Below are 21,357 nucleotides of genomic sequence, written 5' to 3'. Positions count from 1 at the left end.
TTTTAATATAGACTTTAATTTTACCCTATTCTCTCAATACAGATGCAGCCATATAGTTAATTTCTATGGAAAAAATCGTTGGTAAATCTAATTGGAGATTTTTACTCTGCTATGTAAGATAGTTGTCTTTAACCTCAATTTTAAAGGGCAATATAGGATACACACAGGATAAGATAAATAAATCCTTCCTGAATATATAATGTACAGGATGATAGGAGCAGTTGTCTGTTTCTATAGGTTCTAAACCCTTATTTTGGGTCCTGGAATTAAGAGTTAAATATTAGCAAATAACCTGATGCACAGAGAGAAATTTTGGTCTTGTGGGATGAAGTAGGCAAAGAAGTTCACAGAAAGGTAAAAAGAGTACACACTTAAGTAGTATCTGAATGGAATTAGTTTTAACTAGAATATTAGGGAAAAATAAAAAAAATGTTTTTCTTTTAAAGAAGTTTTATAACTATACCATTCAATGTAGTGGTCCCTTTTGGCTATTGAAATTTCAGTTACGTAATAGAAAAAAAAAAATTCAGTCCCGTAGTTATATAATCCACATTTCAAATACATCTATGACTAGTATTGGGTAGTATAGGTATAGAATATTTCCATCTTTGCAGAAAGTTTTTTTGGATGGTATTGCTAACATCAGAGTCTTAACACTTAAAACAGTATTTTGGGAGCTTCACTAACGAAGTCGGTTAAGGTTGATTTTGTTTTTAAGGGAATACATGAAAGATTATACTTTAACTTTTACCCATAAAGCAGTGTTTATCTTCTGTCACACCTGTGGCTTTTCCACAGCTCTTAAATCGCTAACATTTTAATTAAATATAAGCACCATAAGATTTAAGTTTTCTCTGGAGATATATTAGGCATTTTATAAAGCTTTATGATGTCCTTTGGTTGGGTTCTTCAGTACCTCTGAAAATCAACTTTTAGGGAAGCTAAGAGCTATCACTATTTTGTTTTTTTTTTTAAGGACTTTTCCCTCCTCTTCTATAAAATAACACTGTCCAATAGAAATGTAATGTGAGTCACATAGGTAATTTAAAATCTTCTGGTAGGGACATTAAAGTTTTTTAAAAGGTGAAATTAATTTTAATGATTTAATCCAGTGTACCTGAAACATTTTAACAGGTAACATGCTAAAGATATTAAATGAGATGTTTTACTTTTTTTAACTAAGTCTCTGAAATCTAATATATATATATTCTATACTTAGCGTACCTCTGAATTTGGACCGGCTTTTAGAGCTTTAAGCCCAGCTGACTTTGTAGTGTTTACTGATAAAAAAATATCTTCTCTCTGGTCTGCAAACCCTCTTGGAATTGTATGCTAAATTGTGTGTTCTAGAATCTCAAAGGTAGGGGACACCTCCACTTTATGTCAAGCTGTACCCATTATTTGCCAGTTGGGCATAAATACTGTCTCTTTTTTCCTCCCTGCAGCCTGTCTTTGCTCATTTGTCATTAATGTCCATCGTCAAGATTATTATGCATTCTGTTTCTGAAATATTAAGTGATGATATACTAGTACTAATGACCCAAATTTCTCTATGATGCTTAAAGTCATTAGGATTTGCATAGTCAGTTTTCCACATTCTTGTGCTTTCCAGGAACATTATAAGAAAAACTAAGTGCTAAGAAAGACTTCTTTTTCTTTTCTTTTTTTCCTCCCAGTTAAACTTTTCTTACTATCATTTCTTACTATGATTTTTACTACAGGCTCATATGTATTTGCCTTTTTGAACTATTGGTTTTAGATATGAATGGAAATATAGAAATTTTTTTTCTGAAGGGGGTGAAGGCAGTGAGAAACCTTTGCCTAAGCAGAACTGGCCAGGCAGTGTTTGAAATTAGGGCTTAGTATGTATTAGCTAAATTCTCACAATAACCCTATTCAGTTTTATAGTCATTAAACCTGAAGCACAGAGAGGTTAAGTAACTTGTTCAACCAAGGTCATAAAGCTTGAAAGTGGTGGAGCTGGATTACAGGGAGTGAAAATTATGAGACAGATCTAAGACTCTGTAGTTAACATCTTTTTAAAATGACTAGAAATAGTAAAACAAAATACTTAAAAATTACTTATATTGGGGAAATACACGATTATAAAGAGTGTTTGCAGTGCACTTGAAGTAGTAAATTGTAATATGTTGTTGCTTTCTAAGTAGTCTTTAACATATGTGGTCAGTAATGTGTTTACTAAGTGAGCAGAAATATGTACAAAGTTCATGGATAAGGTGTTTTATCTTCTGAATTTTAATATAAATCCCCTTTTCAAGGGGATATGTTAAGAATACCTAATGTTGAAATTATGCCTGTAAATTTAAGAAGTTTAAAAAATTACTATGAAGGCTATAGAAATATAGATTAATATAGTGTTCCCAAATTTGTCTGAATGTGGAATCACTTTGAGAGATTAAGAACTATTGATGCTTGTGTTTTTAACCTGAGTATGGCCTGAGCTTTGGAATTTTTGAAAGATCTGACGATTCTAAGGAAAGACAGGTTCGGATGCTATTGAATTAATGGAATAATCTAGGAATCAAGATGACTAGGTATTTTTTTTTGTTTTGTTTTGTTTTTGTTTTTTAATGGTGGTGAAATAGGCACAACAAAATTTACCGTTTTAACCACTTTTCGGTGGCACTAAGTTCATTTACATTGTTGTGCAGCCATCACCACTGTCTGTCTACAGAACTTTTTCATCATCCCAAGCTGAAAATCAGCCCATTAAATAGTCCTTATTTTCACCTCTTCCCAGCTCCTGGTAACCATTATTCTACTTTCTGTCTGTAATAATTCGACTGATCTGGGTACTTCATACAAGTACCCAGTCATATGATATTGTCCTTTTGTGTCTGGCTTATTTCACTTAGCATAATATCCTCAAGGTTCGCATCCATGTTGTACCATGCACTACAATTTCATTCCTTTTTAAGGCTGAATAATATTCTGTTGTATTTTTTTATACCACATTTTGTTTATCTGTTCATGTGTCAGTGGACATTTGGGGTGTTTCCGCTTTTGGGCTGTTTTGAATAATGCTGCTATAAATATTGGTATACAGGTGTCTGTTCAAGACTTTGCTTTCAGTTCTTTTGGGAATATACCCAGAAGTAGAATTTCAGGATCATGTAGTAATTCTGTGTTCTTTTTTTGAGGAATTACCATACTCTTTTACAGTAGCTGCAACATTTTACATTTCACCAGTAGTGCAGGAGCATTCCAGTTTCTCCACATTTTTTTTCTTTTCTCCTCTTTCCTTTCCTTATTTTTCTTTTCTCTTTTTTACCTTATGAGTGTGAAGTGGTATTTTATTGTAATAGTTTTGATTTGCATTTCCTTAATGGATTGGTGATGTTGGGCATCTTTTCATGTGCTTGGTGGCCATTTGTATAACTTCTTTGGGTACATGTCTGTTAAAATCCTTTACCCCATTTCTAATTGGTTGATAGGGTGACTGGGATTTTAACATTTCCTTTAACTAGTTTTATGATCCTAAACCATTTAACTTCTTTGTGCCTTGAATTCCCTACCTAGCAAAATAGGGTATCATCTTTCTATACCTACCTAACAGAAATGTTAAAAATAGATTATACATATTCACCTGTTGTAGAACAACTAACTTTATATGCATATTTTCATTTTCTGTCTTAGAAATCTTTTTTTCATTTTAGTACTTAAATGAGGAACATTTTTCTACAGCAGAAGACTGGTAACGTTTCATCTGTAAATTCTGCCGCATTCATAACTTTTCATTTTGATTTTTACAATGTAACCTCCTAGAGTGCAATGGTATTCTCTGTGGTACTTTTTACTAGCTAACAGTACCTTAGATTCTCACTGTAGTTACACATATTTGTTTTGACTTCACTTTTTTAAGTGCTAAGTACCAAAAATGTTTTTAGGTGATATTATCAGTGATGTCTCCTTGAAAGAAAAGCCAATGTGATTTTAGTATGGCAGTATTACCTAACATTATTTTTTGTCCTATAATATTTTCTAACTAGAATATTGCCTATAATTAAGAATTTCAGAAATATTATACCATATTTGGAATGTTTTGTGCTTTCTCCTTTATTGTGCACAAACTTGGTTTATTTTAAATTATTTTAGATCAGACTATACTGGAAACCTATGCTAGAAGTATAAGAGGTGATGTTTTTCTTTGATCATAGCTGGAATTGAGAGCTGCTGGTGAGTAGGGCAGTGCAGATAAACAGCTGAGAGATCGATTCTGTTTGCATGTTGGGTGTTTACAAAGACCCCTTGGAGATATGTTTATTTACATCAAAGAGCTACATTTTCTTTTCTGATTTAAAAGTTATTAAGATGGTCAGGTGCGCATCAAACGTATAGAAAAGGTATATTGGGCCTTCATTTAATGGACCATAATTTTTGTATGTACTAGATTACATTTATTTTTCTGAATAATTTATGTACATTTACTTCTTTTTAACATTTCCCAGATTATTATAATCTGTTTAGGGAAAATTTTTAATTACATTATTTCCTTTTTATGTTATGGCAAAAATCCATTTTGAGTATCCTTTTTTATTCTCATCTAATGTTTTATGTATGAAATAAAACAAAGTTGAGAGCTGTAATTTTAAGAACTGTACTTCACTGATTAGAAGAACAAGAAATCTGAAGTCTCTTAGCCTCTTTGTCTTTTAAAGATAAAGAATGTGAGACTGTTTTAGGTTATTGCCTATACTTGGAAATGTTCTTGGAAGTATTTTCAATTCAGATTTTCATATCTGCTATGCAGTTACTGAGTAAGCATAGCATACAACATTCATAGTCATTTGTATAGCATACTTACTTGATCCCTTAAACTAATCAAATTACAATTTCTCTACATAATAGATTATTCTTGCCTAAATCACTCCCTTAATGTTTTCCTTGACAGGAGTAGTTTTAGTAAGTCCCCCTTTAAGTGCATTTTGCCCACTGTGCCGAAAAATATTTGTTCCTGAAAAAACCTGTAAAAAGCTTGAAATGTTAAAAAATACATAGTCATTATAACCAGCCAAATATGAATTTTTCTTAACATTTTAAAAGCTTTTTTGTCCTGCTTTTAAGTTCGTGTTTTTTTTTGTTGTTGTTGTTTAGAGAGAAAAATGCCTTAAATTGATTTCTACCTATTTTATGTCAATACATATAATCAGCATATCCCTCTCAAAAATTAAGTATTAGTGGCTTACTAAGATAAAAATAGTATTTAGAAATTATATTGCATATATGCTCTGTAACTCAATCTTATTTATAGAAGAAATTGCGTCAAAAAAAGGACACTTGAAAGAAAAGCACAAATATGGCTATGTATGTATCCCCACATATAGTAATAAAGTTAGTTGCGTGTGTTTAAATTAAATACCTTCTTTGAGGAAAATAAATGTACAGAGGCCATGGGGTAAATTTTAAAACTTAATGTTTCAACTGGTATCAAAAATCATGTTTGGTATTCTTAAGACAAGGGTATTAGAATCACTCTTGATTTGGTCTTTTCCTTGAGGCTGTGTTGTAATATAGGCCATATCATCACTTTGTTGAGAAAGCTTCATTTCCTAGCCCTGTAGTTTCTGGGCTTTCTGTGTTCTCTCTAAATTATGCTTGCAAACCAGCAAGTTCCTTTCTGAGTTCCTTTTGTTTTTTGGTTTTTTTTTTTTGTTTTTTGTCTTTTTAGTACTTTATCAAGTATAGCTCCAGACACCCAAATTATATTTTAACTTAATCCATTTCCCTAACTCAGTAAGTTCATTAGACACATCTCTTGCCTTCCAGAATTTTTTAGGCAACAGTGCTATGAATTATTTTTTTCATCACATAACATGGATCTACCATTTCCCAGCCCCCCATAATAATTTTCTCTCCATTTTTTCAGTATCTTATATTCCTTACTGCCAGTTATCTGGTCCCAAAGCCAATACCATGTATTTTGGTTTTTGTCATGGTGGCTTCTCACCCTTGGTGCTAATTTCTGTATCAGCTGTTGCTGTGTAACAAACCACTCTAAAACATAAGGGCTTAAAACATCAGTTATGTATTGTTATTAATATATCTGCAGGTCAACTAGGGTTAATCAGTCTATTTCACACTGCAAACTATAGGTGGGTACAATTGTATTCCATATGATTCTCATCCACCTTAGACTAATGAGCCAGCCAGGCCTGGCATGTTCTTATGGCAATGAAAGGAGCACTGGAGGGCAAGCCGAATGGGAGAAGCACATTTCAAGCTTCTGCTTGGCCAAAGCAAGTAATAAAGCAAGCCTAAGTCAAGGGTTGAGAAGGTATATGTCACCACTAATGGGAGGAACTACAAAGTCACACCAAAGAGCCTGGATAAAAGGGAGGGGGATGAGCAAAACATGATACAGAGAAAGCTACAGTGATCAAAGTAGTGTGGTACTGGCATAAAGACAGATATGTAAACCAGTAGAATAAAGTCTAGAAATAAAAGTGTGTGTGTGTTTTCAAATGATCTTTGACAAGGGCGCCAGGACCACTCAATGAGGAAAGGACAGTCTTTCCAACAAAGTGTTGGGAAAACTGGATATCTACATGCAAAAAAAATGAAGCTGATACTTATTTTACACTATATAAAAAAAGTAACTCAAAATGGATTAAAAACCTAAATGAAATTTACAACTATGAAACTAGAAGAAAACACATGGAAAAGGCTTCATGACATTAGATTTAGCAATGGTATCTTAGTGATGACACCAAAAGTATAGGCAAGAAAAGCAAAAATAGACAAATGGGACCAAATCAAACTTAAATACCTTTGTGTGTCAAAGGACATAATGAACAGTGAAAAGATAATTTACAGAATGGGAGAAAATATTTGCAAATCATACCTGATAAGGGGCTAATATCCACTATATATAAAGAACTCCTACAACTAAACAAAAAATCAAACCTGATTTAAAAATAGGCATAAGACTTGAATAACATCTCTTTAAAGAAGATACACAAATAGCCAACAAACATATGAAAAGATTCTCAACATCACCAGTCAGCAAAATGCAAATCAAAACCACAATGAGATGCCACCTTCCATCTGTTAGGGTGGGTACGATTTAAAAAAAAAAAAAGAAAAATAACACATATTAGGGAAGATAGAGAAATTGAAATGCTTGTCCAGTGTTGATGGGATTGCAAAATGGTGCATAGTATGGAAAACAGTATGGAGTTTCCTCAAAAAATTAAAAATAAAACTACCATATGACCCAGTAATCCTACTCTGAGTATATAGTCAAAAGAATTGAAACAGAATCTTGAAGAGATATTTCATACCCATGTTGATAGCATCATATTCCCAATAGCCAAAAGGTGCAAGCAACCCTAATGTTTATTGATGGATGAATGGTTAAACAAAATGTTTTATATACATACAATGGATTATTATTCACCCTTTAAAAGGATTCTGTCCCATGCTACACAATGGATGAAACTTAAGGATATTATGTTAAGTGAAAAAAGATAGTCACAAAAAGATACACTGTATGGTTGTACTTATGCGAAGTAGCTGTAGTAGTCAAATTTAGAAAAATAGAAAGTTGGAATGCTGGTTGCCGGGGACTGGGAGAGGGAATTTTTTAATGCGTGTAGTTTATTTGCAAGATGAAAAGTTCTGGAGATCTGTTTCACAACAATGCAAATGTACTTAACAGCACATTTAGAAATGGTTAAGATGGTAATTTTATGTTGTTTGTTTTTAACCTATGATTTAAAAAATGAGAGATCAGTGAACAATCGTCCACAAATGTTAAAGTTATAATTTCTAGTATCAAAGAATTTACAACCCGTCAGGTAGTTCCATTAGTAAATAAATGATGATAGTACTATGATAAAAATTATATGTATAGAATATTATGGGAATACATAGATGCTTAAAGGAGTTTTGAGGAATGATTAAGAAATGAGAAATTTGTGGGAAACAAAGGGGGAGTTCTTGGTGATGCTAAGGTTTTTGATTTAGTCCTGAAGGCATTGGGGAACTTAATTTCAAGCTTTCCAGTTACATGATCAGAATTAATTTTTAGAAAATGTGCTGGCAGCAGTGTAAAATAACAAGATAAATTAGAGATTTTAATAGTTATTCAGACCTTAAGATAAAGAACTGACAAATCATAGCTACTTAGGAACTAGAATCAGTAGGAATTAGTGATAGATTGCTTAATTGAATATAGGGAGTTTAGGACAAAAGAAAAATTTTTTAACATTTTTGTTTCTGGCTTGGGTAATTGTATAGATATAGACTTGATAAGAAAATATGTTTAGTTCGAGATGAGTAGTTCAGATATGGACTTCATTGTACAGTATTTAGTGTGTATCTACTGTGTCAAGGACCTATTTTAGATTCTGGGGATACAACATTGAACAAAGGAGACAGATTCTGTAAAAAATAAGCAAACAGTATAATATGTCAGATTGTCACCATTGGGCCAAAAGAAACAAATACCAGAAGAGGAATTGAAGGACACTTTAAAATAGGATGATCAGTGAAGACCTCACCTAGAAGGTATTTGAACATAAACCTGACAAAGGTGAATGTAGGTATCTGGAATGTAGTTTCAGGTCACATACAGTAGGTATGAAGGTCTGGTGTGTTTCAGGAATAGCAGAGAGGCCAGTTGAGGGAGAAGGGAAAGATTAGAAGACTTGTAAGAGATGAATGAGGTGGGGGGTAGGTAGGTTACTGTAAGGCACTGTAGGAAGTAAGAATAACTTTTATTAAAGGTTTATTTTCATTGTCTAGGTCTCGTTAAGACATTCTCATAGTATCCTGTACCTGGTTTTTGTTAAAGCATAAGTCTATATTTAATTAACTATAATTAAATAATTGTGTGCTTAGCATAGTATTATGTGCTTAGCCATAAAATACTTGTTGAATAAAGGAATAACATTTGCTTTCACTTGGTTCTTTTGTATATATAGTGCATTTAGATCTGAATATAATATTAAGTTCAATGCAGAGTTCTCTTGAATGTATGTTAGTGGTTTTTTATTTTAAGCATTTGGAAATAGATTTGTGTTTGGTCGTTTTTTTGGTCTGTTTTGTAGTATAGGTACCTTATCTGTTGCTGGAAAGCAGTAATAAAATTGAGTTAAAGTGAGCATTAGCAATTGGTGGACAGTTCTCAAAGTTATTAGTTAACAGTCTCTCATATTGATTTGGTGATTATTTTAGATTTATACTCATATACAGCAAATGTCTTATCTTTGTAATTAATAGCTATCCCAGTTAGGTGTCTTTTAATGAAAGGAGAAACAAGCATTTATTAAATAATTTAAAAGTTTATTTCCAATTTAAAATTCTTGGCTTTATCAATTATACCTCAGTAAAGCTAGGCGGAAAAACCTATTGGCTAAGTGCAGTGGTATACTGGAACAGAGACAAGGCCTAAATAGAAGATCCAGTGAAATCTTCATGAAGACTGGAGTTAATTAATAGTAATGTACCAGTAATTTTTTTCTTTAGTATTTTGAAAAACATATGGAATGCTTGATGAATTTTCATGGCATCTTTGCACAGGGGCTGCTGTATTTTATATGTGCTACCAAAGCAAGCACAGTAACATACCAACACATTAATTACTTGTTTGATAAATGTAGCATGGTTATGTAAGATGATAACATTAGGGGAAACTAGGTGAAGGGTATATGGGAGCTCTCTATACTATCTTTGCAACTTTTCTATAAATTTAAAATTATTCCAAATAAAAGTTTAAAAAAAAAATACTGGGGCGGAGAAAGATAGAATAATCACTAATAAGTATATATAATTCAAAATTTAAAAAAATTTAAAAGTTATATGATTCAAGGAGTACGGAATGGTATTATGAATTTAGAGAAATTCAAGATCCCAGCTTAACTGCTCTAGTTCTAGTCACTGGAAGTAACCAGGTTTTCTTTTTTTGTGTGTGCCATGATTCCAGAAATGCTTTACCTCTAGACCTTAACAGCTTTAGATATAATGTCTACTAATTCTTCACTGTGAAAGATAAGATTTTTTTAATGTTTAGTTTTCAGTTATATTATTTTCATTTTTTTAACTTGAATGATAAGCTTAAATTTCAGTTTCTTGTTCTATTAAATATAGACATCTGTTGGCTCCTTAATGTATATTTGATGAAAAAATTCTCAGCTCTGCATTACTCTTTACCTCTCCCTGCCTTCTGTTTTCCTACTTATTTTACTATGACTTAATTTTAATTATGCTTTTGCCTTGTCTAGAAATAATTCAAGAGGGCGTATAGGTATATACAGCACGTTTTGAGCTTATTAATTGTTACATTTTAAAGAACTGGTTCTTTAAATTGTAAGAATTAGAAAAATGTATGGAGAAGGAATAAAAGTGGATTCTTAGTGTATAGTATCATTATCTTCTGGGCCCTTGACCTTTCTGAATTTTATCGTAGGGACACATCTGCTTCTTGGAAACTTATTTTTCTACCTGTATACCCAACCATATATAAATTTCATAAAATGTGCTGTTTTGCATGTAACTTTGATTCTAGGATGCCTTCAATTGTAAGATGTATCATTGCTTTAAAATAACTTTGTTGGGGCTGGGGGAAGGGCAGTACATTAAATGATTGATTGATTTCATGTGGCTCTATTTCAGAAATAATAAAATGAGGGAATATGTATTTAATTTCTTATGTAGAGGGGAAAATAAAAATAAAAATTAGGTTACTCTTAATTCTATTACACACCTAGCCTTTTTTCACCAAAGAAATTATTCTTTATATCTTTAAAAATTGAGATATACTGTTTTTGTAGCCTACCCTTTCCATTAAACCCTCTCCCCATCTTATTTTAGTGACTGTTATTATAATTGTATGTGTATGTATATGTAACTTAACTGGTTCCCCAATTTGCAACTTTTTCTATAAACTGCTGTGAAGAACATTTCTTATAGCTAAATCTTGGCTCATATCTGTGATTTTTTTTCCCCTTCAGATGAGGAAGTAGAATTTCTGGGTTAAAGAGAATGCATTTTGTTGTATAGCTTCATAATTAAGAAAAGCAAGTTAAGACTTTTGGCATTTTATCACTAAAATATAACTTTTTCTTCTTAATAGTGAACACTTGTCCTGCTCTTTCACCTTTTTCTTGCATGGAGACAGCAATGTTTGTACCAGTGTGGAAATTAACCAACATCAACCTGTGTACCTTCTTAGTGAAGAGCACATCACCCTTGCTCAACAGTCTAATAGCCCATTTCAAGGTAGATTATTTTGTTGGCTTCAAAATTTGATCTTTTATTGTCTTTGGAAGGAAATTTTATTGAAATTGGTTATTTTACATTTTGAGATTAATGAAATTTAGCCTGTTGATGATTCTGATATAGTTTATTTTGCTCTTCCCCATTAGAGTATTAAGTGAATGAAATGTTTTTTTAATACAAGTATTATTTTTAACATTTTTGTACATGAATAGTAGTGTATTTTAAAGTGTTTTTAAAATGCCATTTACACATTACATGTGTTTCATGTTTTTATGGTCATCTTGCATGTTAGGTCATAAGTCATTTGAATATAAAAAAACAGGCACTTTGGTATAATTTATCTAGGGGAAATACTTCGAGATTACTGATTTGTTTTTAAGGACCAACAGTGTGTTCTTGTTTTAATTCTGAGTCTATTATTTGCTTTTTAAAAATGTACATGGTGTTACATAATAAGTACTTAGATTTCATATACACATTTTTTTTCTTTCAAATTGGTTTTCCATAGTGGAAATCAGGAAAAGTTGAAGGATATACAAATATTCCCAGTTCATTGTGAAATTTTATCCATCTGAGATTTGGGGGTAGACAAAATTTTAAGTTTTTATAATAAACTCAGTATTGTACTTATTTTCACAATAATGAAGCATAGTTAATTGCTTTTCTCAGGAATAATCATTATGGGTTTTCTTTTCTTTTTAGAATTACATAATTACTTGTCATACTGTTCAATGTGATCTCATTTGGTTTAACAGTCTTTAGTTAGTTATTTGATGTCTGTTTTGGGTTTCTAGTTATCTTAAGCCCATTTGGACTAAATGGCACTCTCACAGGACAGGCGTTCAAGATGTCTGATTCAGCTACAAAAAAACTAATTGGTGAATGGAAACAGTTCTATCCTATCTCATCTTGCTTGAAGGAGATGTCTGAAGAAAAACAGGAAGATATGGATTGGGAAGATGATTCTTTAGCTGCAGTAGAAGTTCTTGTTGGTACGGATTCTGACTATTAATCTTAAGGGGAAAATATGTAACTGTATGTATTAGTTAGATTTTGCTAACCAGTAAACACCTTCAATACCTTAGGTGGCTGTCAGCACCAGACATTTATATCTTCCTTATTTCCTGCTCACATTTCATAAGGGCTGCAGTTTGGTTGTGGTTTGGCTCGTTGTATGTTCTTCTTTTGAATAGGGGTACCTAGTATCTGGAACATGCTGTTCTTACAAAAACAGCGAGATATTAGGGAGTGAGTCTAACCATGTAAGTGTATTTAAAGCTTCAGCTAGGATTCATCTTCTCACACTCTCAGACAAAACTAGCCAAATGGCCAAGCCAAAGTCATTGGGGTAGGGAAATATATTCCACCCAGAGGAAGCATACTAATGGCAGGAAGAAAATAATTGTGAATGAATATTTGAAGGCTTGAAAGTTAACATGTGTTATGCAGTATTTTAACAGTTGGTAAAACTGTCACCTCCGATAATTTAAAAGGCAGAATGCTTACCTAAAAGGACTTGGGACTTTCATCTTCTCTGCCTAAGTCAGCTCTATTCAGATTGGCTATATTGTGTGTTTTCTCATTCAGGGACCCAGGTTAACAAGGTAAACTATATTTGAGACATGCTAACCTCAAGGCAGAGGACAGAAGTAAGAGAGGTTGCACTGATTTTGCAAGCACATTTAAAGTTCCTGTTGGGATGTGACATATATGCACTTAAGTTCCAAAGCAAGTTACACAGCCAAACCTTAACAATGGGGTGAAGATGTATACTTCACTTTAGAGAGACCTGGAAAGTGTGGGGAATGTATAATTGAGCTGATAATTGGGATTAGAATCTGCAACACTGTGTTTAATGGAATCATATGGTAATGGTATATATGAAGATTACCTTATTTGGATTTTTTTTTGAATAAATGAATATCAGTATTCAATTTCATTAAATACATTATTACCAGTGTAGTTGTGACAAAAACAGAAGCAAAACACAAACATATTAGGCTTTTAAAATAGAGACATTGAGGAAAACAAAAAATGGTCTATTTTCTAGTGTCCAGATTACCTTTGTTAAACTTTTAAAATAACTTTTACTACATCTTAGAGTTGGTCAAATTCGCTAAAAAGGATTTTTTAAAAAGTCATACACATTCATGTTTTGAAAAATCCAAAAATGAATAGAGAAAACTGCTTTCTTCTAAGTCTCTCTCACTGAAGGTTAACCACTAATAGCTTCTTATGGTTTCTGCCAGAAAAACCTTATCCCAAAAAGAGCATGTATTTATAAAAATATTAAATATATTATTATGTAAACAAATGTGATAGTGTATCTACTTTTCCATTATAGTATTTTCGAGTGAAACATCCTACTACAATCACAGTAGTAATTGATTTTCCTGTCTTCTTTCCTTTCAGCTGGTGTCCGAATGATCTACCCAGCATGTTTTGTTCTAGTCCCTCAGTCAGACATTCCTACTCCAAGCTCTGTGGGATCCTCTCACTGTTCAACTTCTTGCTTGGGTGTCCACCAAGTGCCTGCTTCCACAAGAGATCCTGCTATGTCTTCAGTTACTCTTACACCACCTACATCTCCTGAGGAAGTTCAAACAGGTATTCTAATTTGCTTTATTATCTCTAGTGGTAAATCTTATTTTGAATACAGTAAACATTTAATTTAAAAATTATTTTGAAATAATTTAAACTTATTAAAAGAGTTTGTAAGGACAGTACAAAGAACTCACTCATTCAGATTCCCCAAACTGTTAACATTTGCTCCATCACCCTTGCTATATATACACATTCATATCGTTGGTTTCCTTCTGAACCATTTAAAAGCAAGCTGCATACATGATGCCCTATCACCACTAAGTACTTAGTTTATTTTCCAAAATTAAGAACACCCTTCTATATAACTACCATTTAATCCTCCAAGTTGGGAAGTCGACATTTATATAATCCTACCATCTAATTTACATCCCCTGTTCACATTTTTTATTTTCTGTATTTAAAGTATCGTGGTTTTTTTTGCCTCAAAATTTCAGTAGACCTACCTTTAGTTGGTGCAAGTTGTATCACAAATTAATTTAAAAAACCCAAGCAACATTACTTTAAACCTACCTTTATTCTCCTACAGCCTCTTTTTTTTGGTTTGTTTTCAGTTGATCCTCAGTCTGCCCAGAAGTGGGTCAAATTTTCTTCAGTATCTGATGGCTTCAACTCGGATAGTACTAGCCATCATGGTGGGAAAATACCCAGAAAATTAGCAAATCATGTGGTGGATAGAGTTTGGCAAGAATGCAATATGAACAGAGCACAGAACAAGTATGTATTTTTATTTTCAAGTTTAAAAATTGCATGTCAATAGTTACTTATAAATAGGAGACATTTTAAGTATAAGTAGTCATTTATATGACTTTTCTTTAATCCAGATAATTGATACTTTAAAATTTAATTTTAATGTTTAATTCAGGGTTACAGAAAATTTTATGAATTCTTAATTTTATAATTTCAAATCTTAGGAGGAAGTATTCAGCTTCGTCAGGTGGTCTGTGTGAAGAGGAGACAGCTGATAAAGTAGCATCCTGGGATTTTGTTGAAGCCACACAAAGAACAAATTGCTGTTGTTTGAGGTAGATTTTTTTTTTTAGTTGATATCTGTGTATATATGTGTGGTAGTTTTTTGTACTGTTGAGTACTACTTATACCCCATTTTGTTTGAGGTAGCTTGTATAAACAGTGTGTTAGGGTATTTTTTAAAAGAAAAAATTTGAGGAAAAAAGTTTAGTAATTTGGAGCTAATTATAGAAGTATATACAGATGAATGCCTTGAGTTCTTCCACAGTTATCAGAGCTAGGCTATGAACACAGCCAAATAAAAGAGAATTTTTACTTGATTATGTTATATGTGGCATCTGTAAGGTAAAAGGCACACCTCTCTTGAGAAGTGTTCGTAGGTGGCGTTGTGCCTGAGAGATTTCTCCCAAGAGTTCGCATAAAAAAGATTATACATGATATACTAGATAAAAATTTCCACAATCTTTTTTATAATAAATATAGGGTTTCTACAGCAGTGTTTTATAACATTTTTTTTTTGGCAAACTGTAGGTGAAATGGTGTAATGAGGTTCAAAAAATATATTTCAGCAAGGGACCAAAGCTATTTTATAAAAATAGAAACCCTCTAATAGACTGTATTGATTGAAAGATTAGTAGAGGAATGGAACTCTTTACGCAGTCATATTTATTATATTGGGGTGTTTGATGAAATGTGGTAATCAGAGGCATTAATGTTATATCGCCTAGAATTTATTTTATTCTACAGATTAAAGATAGATCATTTGCAATCAAGTAAACACATAATGGTATTGATATCACTAATCAGGACTTGTGAGCAAATAGTCGGCTACCCCTTTTTGTCATGGATGTGACTCAAAGGAATGGAATGCCTTGCCTGCAGGTTAGGGCTTAGGTTTTCTTACATTCTGTTTGATTGAATACAGTGACAGCCTTTTAGGTATATTTTTTTTCATAGATCGAATGTCCTTACATAGATTCTTTGGATTAGAGACTGTATAATTTTTTAAAGTCTGGTAACTTTGTTGAAGACTTGTCTCTGTTGTTGATAAAGAAATTGGAATAAAAATATGGCTAGATTAGCTCCTGTTTAACAGTCTTTTAAGAGAGTTTAAAAACCACAACCACCTAGGAGAAAAACTAACCAACCAACCTAGTCCTGAAATTCAGGGATCCATGGCATTATTTGCCTGAGACTAGGAGTCAGTAAGTTGATCCATTGGTCAAATTTGGCTCAATGTTTTGTATGGCCTGTGAGCTGAAAATAATTTTTACATTTTTAAATAGTTGAATAAAATTTGAAGGAGAATATTTTGTGACATGAAAATTAAATTCCAGTTTTAGTGTTGAAAAATAAGGATTTATCAGAACAGAACCACATACATATTAACTATGGCTATTTTCACAGGGTTGAATAATTTCAACCCTGTATGTCCCCTTGAGTCTAACATACTTACCATCAGGTCCTTTACAGTAGTGGTCCCCAACCCTTTTGGCACCAGGGACCAGTGCTCCTATGAGAATCTGGTGCCTAATGATCTGAGGTGGAGCTGAGGTGGTGATGCTAGCACTGGGGAGGGGCTGTAAATGCAGATGAAGCTTTGCTCCTAGCCTGCCACTCACCTCCTATTGTGTGGACCAGTACCTGTCTGCAGCCCAGGGGTTGGGGACCCCTGCTTTACAGAATAAGTTTGCCAGTCCCTGGTCTAAGACCAATAGGATACTTAAATGAAATTGAGCTTTCCTTGTATATATTAGCGTTTTTATCAAGCAGCACTTCTTTTTTTAGTTTCTAACCTAGACTTTTTGCTTTATTCTTTTTAAAAGATGTGGATCGTAAGTATATTTACCTAAAATAGTTTTGGAGGAAGACACTCAAAATACTTAAATATGTTTAAGATAAGTAGAAGTTTAAATTCTTGGTCTTTAAGCTGAAATTTTATTTTTAAAAGCTTGCTTTCTCTCTTATTTCTGGAAATCCCACCCAGGCATAGAGAGATTTGACATAATGAAATTTATATAATCTGTACATGTGGCTTGCTTTAGTAAATTCATCCCTCTAGTGAATACAATGTTTCTGATCATTTACGTTTTTACTTATTGCATTTTGTACTACAAGTGTCTCCTTTAATTCCTCCAAATATGGTTATCTTATTTAGTTTTTAAATAAAACTTGAAAAGACTTTGAGCCCACTATATGTATGTATCCTCTCTTGCCATAGAATATAGAAGATAGAGCACACAATAATAATTCACTCTGCTAGTCAGCCACTTTGCTGTCAGATTTATTCCTACATTTCCCTGCCCTGTTTTCTGTTGAAAGAAATTACATTTCGTAGGCCTCCTCGCTTTATTTATTTTTCAGCTTTATTAAAATAAGATACAGTTGACAACATTATGTAAGTTTAAGGTGTACAACATGGTGATTTGATTAGCCTTGCTTTCTGGATTTGGCTAATGGGTTGCACTAACAAAATTGGTTGATGAAAAAAGGGAAGAAGCCAGGGTATTTCCCCACCTATTTTTTGAGTCTACGCCAGCAACAGCTCTGTGTCCCATTAACAGCAGTCCTTTCTTTCATGGTCCCAGTTAACCACCGAGCAGGTCCTAGCATCATCCTAAGCTTTGTGATACGTCAAGACTAATTCATCTTCCTGTCCTTTCAGTCCTAGAAGTCACAGAAGTTCCCTACATCTAGGTTGCGTTACTTTCCTCTGTTTTTCGTAACCAGTTCTCTGTAGTAAATTTCTTCTGTGTGATGACAGGACTGGACCCTGACTGATATGTTAGCTTCTATTAGAAATTGACTTGAAAAAAAAATTGGAATAATTATGTAAGAAATTTGCATGAGTATATATGATTTTAAGGAATTTATATTATACAAATAAAGCTGAAGTTCCCCTGATCTTGCTCTTTCCAAATCCTACCTCTCCCTAGAAATGACTATTTGCCAGTTAAATATTATTCTTCCATACTTTTTTCTGTATTTTTGTGTGCATATGTGTTTTTCCACCTGACATGTAAATGTAATACTGATGTATTGGCATCTTCTTTTTTTACTTAATGTGTTTTAGCTCTTTCCATTCTACTTGTAGATCTGCCGTATTTAAAAAAACTTTTTGGTATTCCATTGAATGGAAGTACCATAGTGTATTTAATCATTCCAGGTTTGATGGACAGATAATTTGTTTCCAGAGGCTTTTCGTTTGTGTTTACTTTTTAAAAATAATACTTTTGTGACTATCAGTTATTTATTAGATTTTTTTGAACACTTACTCTGTGGTAGATTTCCTAGGCTCAAGATTCACTAGTGAACCAAGGCTGTTATGAAGCCTGCATGATGATGGAAATTCCTTAGATAATTAAAAAGAATTCTTAATCCTTTTAAAATTTAAGAGTGATGAGGGCTAGGAAGGAAATAAAACTAGGTGGATGATGTGATAGAGAGTTGTGGGTGAGTGGACTATTTAAATACTTCTTATGACTTCAAAAAGATTTTATCAATTTTACTCCCACTTTTTGCATATAAGAGTGCTGGGTTTTTGTGCCTTTACTGTTCTCAGAACTGTCCCTGATTTTATTTTATTTTGTTTTATTTTTTTGGCCGTTAATGTAACTAGAAAACATAAAATTGTTTTAATTGGCATTTTTCAGCTATTAGTGAAATTAAATATTGCACATTGACCAACATTACTTTAGTCTGGTGGAAGGTTATAAGAAAATCAGCACTTAGAAAGCTATATAAATAGAAAGCAGGACAATAAATTTCAAGTGTTAACACTAAAATACTAGTAACTTAAACAGCAGGAAAAAGAATAAATGGATCACTCCATTGGATTATGCTTTGACGACAACTTTTTTAGAAAGATTCACAATTTGGTTGAGTTCTAGTATGCAGTTCAGTTCTTTCTAAAGAAGACTAGCTTTTAGAAAAAGTTATATGTAGAAGAAAGGAACTGTGATTTAATGTTACCAAAATTTCAGAGCCACTGTTATTAGTATATAGCCTGAATTATGAGTTTCTTACCCTTATAGAAGGTTAAGTGAATGTATGGCTGTTTACTTTTTATATCCCTTGTATATTTGGAATTTAACCAAATAGTTCACTTTTGATTATTGGAGATCCTCTCTCTCTTCAGTGCCTTGCATAACTTGACCAATTCTTAAACTTTCGGTCTCAGAACTCATTTTTATACTCTTAAAAATTATTGAGGACTGTAAAGCCCTTTTATTTTGGGGGGGTTACATCTGTTTATATCTATTTTAGAGAAATATTGAAGTACTACTTAATTTATTAAAAAAGAGCAAACCCAGTACATATTAACATAAATAAAATATTTTGATAGAAATCAACTGTATTTTTTTTTAAAAAAGTGGTATTTGTTAGTTTTGCAAATCTCTTCAATGTTGAGCTCAGTAGATGTTAGCCAGATTCTCATCTGTTTCTCCATTTATTCTTTTGTATATTGTCTTGGTTAAAGTATGTGAAGAAGATCCAGCTTCACATAGCTATGCAGTTGGAAAAGGGAAGAGAATTTTAATAGCTTTTTCAAATAATTGTGGATATTCTTTGATACAACAACAAAATTTGACCGGTTAGTCTAAAGCTTAGTCTCAATGTGGGATCTGAAGCCATATTAATGAAATTCTTGTACTCGAGTCATCAGTAACCGAATGAATCTTTTACTTATGCATGATTTTGTAACATCATGCATTGATCATTTGGAAGGTATCAGTTCAGAATTATGCAGATCCACATTTTGTTATATAGTATTAAAAATTACATTCATTAATATCACTATCAATCTTGTCAGAAAAACCTTTTAAGTACTGGTAGATGTCAAGCTCACAGTGGCAGATACAGTTTTCCAAATTATAAATCTTTCAAATTTTAAATCTTGTTTAAAAGCTCAAATTTTATTTGTTCACCCTTAAAATGACAAACTCATTTTGTTCATTTTTGAGAACCAAATAACCAAGTCTGCCAAATAACCAAATCTGGAAAACCATGGTTTATCTGTCATTAATTTAAAAAAAATCAAATGATGTTCTATGAAAAAAGTGACTACTTCAGCTTGTAACTCAATTATACAAGTGCTTATCCTCAAAGCAGCCATTTACTTTGATTTTCAGCAGAGATGCTTTATGTGTACTTCCTATTTCTTTATATAGAGTATAAAAAACTATATGCAAGGATTGAGTTTTAATAAAAATTAATCGTTTTTATTGTCTTCATGCAGGGCATTTTTAAGTGAAACTGGCTTTAAAAAAACTGAATATATGGCAGTGAAGAAAACAATGGCTGCTACTACTACTAGTCAGTACCACTGCCTTGTTTAGTTGCCAGCAGTTTTATTGTCCATTGCTTTTCCACCATTATTTTAAATATCAACATAATGAAAAAGGCAGATAATGTCTTGGTACTTGGAAGATGGTTTTGAACCCTGTAGAACTCCTGAGTCTATGAACACCATACTTTGTGAACTTTTATAGCAGACATTAAAATTTTGGAATAATTAATAAGTGAGTGATACTGCCACAGGATCTGCCTCTTCCTTCTTATTGTTTTTTCCCCCCCTCCTTTCCTTCCCCTTTCTGTTTTGTATTTTTTTTCCCATTTTTTCCACTGGGTTAGAAGTTAGATATTGTTTTAATTATTTTGTTAATTGAATTAAACCTTTATTGTGTTAACTTCCCTTAAAGTCTCAAGTTAATCAGTACCTCTTTATGAAACAAAAAGTGCCTTGGAACTCTAATCTTGCTCCAGTTATTTTTTTCTGCATTTTAGTTCTGCCTTATTCTGTTATGAAAAATTTCAAACATGCACAAAAGAGAGTTGAATGGTGACCTCTTTTATATCGGTATCCATATTTACTTGATGTATTTTCATCATCTATGACTCTTTTATGGATGATTAAAAAAATTTTAATGTTTTATTGAACTTATTTATCTTAAATGATTATTTTGACATATAGTCAGAATATAACAATGAGATATTTGGCATTTTTTTTTTGTAACATGTCTTCAAAAACTGGTGTATATTTTATACTTTTAGAGCATTTATATTTGGACTAGTCACATTTCATATGCCTGATGATCACATATGACTTGCGGGATACCATTGTTGGACAGCACAGCTTTAGAAATAGAGTTAGAAACAAGACTAATGACTATGAAATAGAAAAGGCAAGTTTTTATTAAAAATTATTTCTCTAAACAGAGAAATTTGACATTGGGATGCATTTCCTTTTAAGGTAATGTGGTCAGTCCTTGTCACTGAAAATATTCAGAGAGGATGGTCAGAGAAGAGATCATTTATACATTGAGTAGGACCTGCTGTTTGTTTTTTAATGACCAATTCCTTTATTAAAGTTTTTTAGAATGCTACTTAAAATTAGCCAAATAACTCACCTGAATATTAAAAATTACAATTTTTCCATCCTATGTGGGTATGTAGCTGTAGACCTTTCTTGTTTGCTTTCACACAAATCAAATCATGCTATGTGTACAGTTCTGTAACTTGTTTTTCATGATAATAAACAGTTAT

At 32.5% G+C, this 21,357-nt stretch overlaps 1 protein-coding gene across 1 annotated transcript in view; it reads left to right on the top strand.

The window, feature by feature from the left end:
- MED13 (mediator complex subunit 13) overlaps positions 1–21,357 on the top strand; it is a 94,474-nt gene that overhangs the window by 15,011 nt on the left and 58,106 nt on the right. Inside the window, exons 4-8 of the mRNA XM_016143388.2 lie at positions 11,096–11,241; positions 12,036–12,233; positions 13,654–13,848; positions 14,397–14,559; positions 14,757–14,867. Of these exons, the coding sequence (XP_015998874.1) occupies positions 11,096–11,241; positions 12,036–12,233; positions 13,654–13,848; positions 14,397–14,559; positions 14,757–14,867 (813 nt within the window). The remainder of the gene's footprint in view (positions 1–11,095; positions 11,242–12,035; positions 12,234–13,653; positions 13,849–14,396; positions 14,560–14,756; positions 14,868–21,357) is intronic.

Source organism: Rousettus aegyptiacus, unplaced genomic scaffold (genome assembly GCF_014176215.1).
Source record: "Rousettus aegyptiacus isolate mRouAeg1 unplaced genomic scaffold, mRouAeg1.p scaffold_m13_p_6, whole genome shotgun sequence".
In the NCBI taxonomy this organism is placed as follows: Eukaryota; Metazoa; Chordata; class Mammalia; order Chiroptera; family Pteropodidae; genus Rousettus; species Rousettus aegyptiacus.
The sequence above is the reverse complement of the archived record's forward strand: the minus strand, read 5'-3'. Positions and strand labels throughout refer to the sequence as shown.